We start from the raw sequence: 5,200 nt of genomic DNA, 5'->3' as shown, positions 1-5,200 counted from the left end.
CCCCACTCGCGTCGGTGACGGGGGGGGCGTGCCCGGGGCGGGGCCGTACCGGGGGAGGCGGGGCTCCGGGGAACAGGGGTGCAGCACGGGGCGGGGGACGACGACTGCGGGCCCACCAGGTGCCCCGCACATGGCGGGAGGGACACACGGGGACACGGGACGGGTGCCGGTCCCTCGTGTCCCCGCCCCCAGGCAAAGGCACGGGCAGAGCGGGGCGGCCACCGGCAGCAGCGCGGCCCCGCCCTGCCCCGCCCTTCCCACCGAGGCCCCGCCTCCCCCGGCGCTGATTGGCTGCGGGCCCCCCTCATTTGCGTAACGCCAGCCCAGGGCGACGCGGTGCAGGACGGGAAGGAGTCGATGTTTGAAGCGCGGGGCGGCAGCCGGAGTGCGCGCGCCATGGCGGCCCTGGGGCTGGCGGAGGAGGAGCGGTACCGGGGGTGAGCGGCGGGGCGGGCGGAGGGCCGAGCGGGCCGGGGACGGGGCCGGGGCCGGGGCCGGGGGAGCGGAGCGGAGCGGAGCGGGCGTCGGTGGGCCCGAGCGGGGCGGGCCGGGCCGGGCCGGGCCGGGCTGGCAGTCCCGGTGCGGCCGGTGCCCACGGTGACTCTTGGCAGGCTGGTGAACGGAGCGAAGGCGGCGGCGGGCAGCGGGGAGCTGGAGGAAGCGCTGCGGCTGTTCCGGCTGGCGGCCGCCATCCGTCCCAGCGAGAAGCTGCGGGGCCGCATGCAGCGGGTGGAGGAGGCGCTGGCCGCGGCGGAGCAGCAGGAGGAGGAGGAGGAAGGCTTCGTGGACGTGTGCGGCAGCGGCCTGCTGATCTACGGGGAGATGCACGGGAAGCTCTTCCAGCACCAGCGGGATGGTGTTGCCTTCCTGTACCGCCTGCACCGGGAGGGCAGGCCCGGCGGCATTCTGGCAGATGACATGGGCCTGGGCAAGACCATCCAGGTCATCGCCTTCCTCTCGGGCATGTTCGACGCCGAGCTCATCCGCCACGTCCTGCTCATCATGCCCACCACCCTGGTCAGCAGCTGGCTGGCGGAGTTTGCTCGCTGGACCCCTGGCCTGCGCGTCAAGGAGTTCCATGGCACCAGCAAGTCGGAGCGCACCAGGAACCTGGAGAGGGTCCAGAGGAAGAACGGCATTGTCATCACGAGCTACCAGATGCTCATTAACAACTGGAAGCAGCTTGCCAGCAGCTATGAGCAAGAGTTTGTCTGGGACTACGTCATTCTCGACGAAGCGCATAAAATCAAGTGCCCATCTAACAAAACGACCAAGTGTGTATATGCGATTCCTGCAAAGCATCGCCTCCTCCTCACGGGCACCCCAGTGCAGAACAACCTGCGGGAAATGTGGTCCTTATTTGACTTTGCATGCCAAGGCTCTCTCTTGGGAACGGCCAAAACTTTTAAAATGGAATATGAGAATCCTATTACTAGGGCAAGGGAGAAGGATGCAACTCTAGGTGAGAAAGCACTGGGGCTAAAGATATCTGAGAATCTAATGACCATTATAAAGCCATATTTCCTCAGAAGAACCAAAGACGACATCAAAAACAATCGTGCTGACAAACCAGATGCTCCTCTTCCCGAGGATCCAAGTGAGAACAGTGCTCCTATCATGCCATCTCTCACTAGGAAAAATGACTTTGTTGTGTGGGTGTACTTGGCACCAGTGCAGGAAGAAATCTACAGGAGCTTCCTCTCTCTGGATCACGTGAAAGAAGTGCTGATGACAACCCGATCGCCTCTGGCTGAGCTGACTGTCTTGAAGAAGCTGTGTGACCACCCCAGGCTTCTGTCTGCAAGAGCATGTATCCAGCTGGGCTTGGAAGAACAGGAGTACTCTGAGCAGGATCACGGGACTGAAGCAGGTACACTTTCATGCGCTAATAAAATAGATCATCTCTCTGATGAGACTCTGATTCAGGAGTCTGGGAAAATGCTGTTCCTCATAGGGCTTCTAGAAAGACTGCGAGAAGAGGGACACAGAACCCTGGTATTCTCGCAGTCAAGGAAGATGCTGGATATCATAGAGCGTGTCTTGTCTCGCAGACATTTTAAGATCATGCGTATTGATGGAACGGTAACCCACCTAACAGAACGGGAGAAGCGCATTAACGCCTTTCAGTGTAACAAGGACTACTCCATCTTCCTGCTCACCACTCAAGTTGGTGGCGTTGGTATAACCTTAACAGCAGCCAGCCGAGTGGTGATCTTTGATCCCAGCTGGAATCCAGCTACAGATGCTCAGGCTGTAGACAGAGCTTATAGGATCGGGCAAAAAGAGAACGTAGTAATTTATAGACTGATTACCTGCGGTACAGTGGAAGAGAAAATATACCGGCGACAAGTATTTAAGGATTCATTAATAAGACAGACTACCGGTGACAAAAAGAACCCATTTAGATATTTCTCCAAGCAGGAACTGAGGGAGCTCTTCACATTAGAAGATACTCGAACATCTGCAACTCAGATCCAGCTGCAGTCCTTGCACGCTACCCAAAGAAAGACTGACCTGCAGCTGGATGAACACATTGCTTATTTGCACTCTCTGGAAATGTTTGGCATTTCTGATCATGACTTGATATATACAAGGGAAATAGCTCATGAGGAGCAGGTTGAGAGTGAAGAAGCCCATCAGTACATTCAACGGAGGGTACAGAAGGCCCACGAGCTAGTTCAGTTAGAGTCTCAGCTTAGAGACCAGAGGATGGAGGGGATCAGAAATGCTTGTGAAGAGAAGTGGCAAAGACCACCAGAATTGGTTTCCAAGCCAAAGAAGTTGTCTCCAGGGTTGAACAACATAAATCACTTTGTGTCACCACCAGTAGCTGATAAACATGAAAATGACAAAGTTATTGATCTTACAGAGGACAAGGAGGTCCAGGTTCTTAATGTCAGCTCCAAAATGACAAATCTGACTAATGATGACTTGGATGAAGAGAAGCTGGCACAAGATGTGTCTAGAATGGATACAGAGCTGCTTAATACCAGCAAGACAGGGAAACAATCCAATATACAAGAATCTGAGCAAAATCTTGAATCAAGCGTTATACCATCATCACCTGGACTTCATCCACTTGATAAAGAGAGTCAGAGTCTCAAACACAAACAGTGTTCCCATGTAAATTCAGACAGCTTGACTGAGGCAGGGAATGGCCTGTCTGGGCAACGACAGCATTCCTCTAATGACTCTTGTGTGGCTGATGATCCCAATAGCTTAAGAGATGCAGAAATGTCAGATCAGGTACTTGACCCACATGCTGCCTTGGGGACGGATACAAATGATGTTCCTGAGTTAGCTTTGGCTGCCGCAGTGCCCAGCTTATCAAATGTTACACCAGAAATCCATGCTGGGCTCCAGAAGTCTCATGTGTTGGAAGCCAGCTTGGAGGATATGTGTGTGCCTTCTCTCCAGGATCAAGTTGACTTCAATCTGGTCTTGGAAGAGTCTGAAGATGGATGGCAAGATGCCTCAAACAGGGAAAGATCACTGGAACACCCAGAAAAGGAGGGCTTCCAACTAAAAGCAGAAAGTTTTTGTAAGTCTCCAACAAAAAAATCTCCAACAAAAACTTGGCTAAGTGAGAACAGTAACTGCAGAAAACCCTGCCATGCAGCTGAAGAAGAGCCAAATAACTCCCTGCAAGGGAGTGATGCATCAGATGAAAGCAGCGGTGCCTTTGTTTTTGGTAGAAAGAAATGCTTAAACAGAATTGTTTCAGACAGTGAGGATGAAGACCATTCCATTATGATCTTGGAGGAAAACCAGTCTGAAAAAAGGCCCTCTCCCTTCAACAGCCCTCTGCATGAATTTCTGGAAGGAATTAGTGCATCCACTCCTAAATGTGACAGAAGTATAGCAAAAGCCATCTTTCCTCCTCAACTAACGAACAGTGGTAACAGGTCTAACGCTTCCAGACGATCTCTAATCAACAGGGTGGTAGATGAGGTTGAGGATATTGGAGAAATCATGGGAACCACTGATGAAGATGATGACAGCAATGAGGAGAAAGATGACCTTGTGGAAGAAGAAGCTGAAGAGTGTAGTGGGGAATCTGCTGAGCCTGAAGAAGAACCTGCTGGAGAAACGCTTGATACAGTGGAAGAATCCTTCCATCTAGACTGTATGCTCTCTGAGAAGTCTGAAGCAGATGAGACAGAGTCATCTCAGGAGGAATCCACTGGTGATGCTGAGCTTCAGTCAGGTGAGCAGATAGATTATTTCACCCAGGAAAGTGTCTCTGAAAAAGAGGCTCATCAGAGTTCCTCTCCCACTGTAGGCAATTATAATACCTTGGTAGACAGTGGGAAGAAACTTAAGGATGATGGAAAACTGCAGGAGGCATTGAACTGTTTCCTGCAAGCTCTTGACATAAAAAGTGGAGATCCTGAAGTTATGCTTATGACTTTAAACTTGTATAGACAACTAGCCCAGAAATGAAATCTGTATACATTTAAGTAGAGTCTTATTTTTTCTCATTAAATGTTTGTCTGAACTACATCACTTTTAAGCTAGTTACAAAAAAAAAAAAAAAAAAAAGACTGATGGCTGCAATATACCTTCTTGGTGACTGAACAAATTCAGCATGTCCTCCTGCATCAGGAAGCAGTCTAAGAATCTAGTTGTCAGGTGCTGGGGAAGGGACTTCACTGTGGACACAGTTCACAAAGATGAAAACAGTTCATGCTACTGTCTAATTATTTAATAAAGTTGTCTTTTATGTTTAAACCCCTCTCCAAGCTTGCAGCCCTGGCTTCATCTTTCTGCCCTTCAGTCACTGCCTCTTTCCTGAGAGGATGCTGAGGGTGTGGTTCCACAGCAGCTTCACAATCTAAACTCAAGCTGCTGTAGTTCTTCCTTCCTTGACTTGAAATAAGCCGATTTGTCTGCCTCAATGTCACCCACCATTTGGGTGAGTCGGCTGCTGGTGCAAAGGAGAGAAAAGAGCTACTGTAACCTGGTTTTAAGTTGGTCTGAGAATGTGTTTGCTGTGGAGGAGAAAAAAAAGTTGGTTACTGCTAGAAATCCTCCAAGCACTGGAGGCCAACACACCATCTACCTGGTGCTAGGTCTAACATTGAATGTGGTACTGCAGAAACCCTTCTGCTCAAATCCCTGCCAGACTGCGGTTGCTGTAGAAGGAGTATGTAAGTGGCGGGATTGCAGAAGGACTGGAATAGCAATTAGACCTTGACTG

The 5,200-nt window shown here is 51.2% G+C and overlaps 1 protein-coding gene across 1 annotated transcript; it reads left to right on the top strand.

Annotated features, from left to right (window-relative positions):
• The first annotated feature begins 325 nt into the window (after positions 1 to 325).
• Positions 326 to 4,735, top strand: ERCC6L (ERCC excision repair 6 like, spindle assembly checkpoint helicase). Its single transcript, XM_069810748.1, has 2 exons — positions 326 to 437; positions 612 to 4,735. Exons 1-2 carry the CDS (start codon positions 358 to 360, stop codon positions 4,441 to 4,443), a joined length of 3,912 nt encoding a protein of 1,303 aa, XP_069666849.1. The 5' UTR covers positions 326 to 357; the 3' UTR covers positions 4,444 to 4,735.
• Positions 4,736 to 5,200: the final 465 nt, after the last annotated feature.

The sequence above is a fragment of the Haliaeetus albicilla genome, chromosome 23, assembly GCF_947461875.1.
Source record: "Haliaeetus albicilla chromosome 23, bHalAlb1.1, whole genome shotgun sequence".
Taxonomy (NCBI): domain Eukaryota; kingdom Metazoa; phylum Chordata; class Aves; order Accipitriformes; family Accipitridae; genus Haliaeetus; species Haliaeetus albicilla.
Note: the sequence above shows the minus strand (reverse complement) of the source record. Positions and strands in the feature narration are given on the sequence as shown.

Excerpts from the sequence above, each read along its gene's own strand:
- ERCC6L (XM_069810748.1), top strand. The coding sequence starts at position 358 with ATGTTTGAAGCGCGGGGCGGCAGCCGGAGTGCGCGCGCCATGGCGGCC. Across the intron at positions 438-611 it reads GAGGAGGAGCGGTACCGGGG|GCTGGTGAACGGAGCGAAGG; the intron begins GTGAGCGGCGGG and ends GACTCTTGGCAG.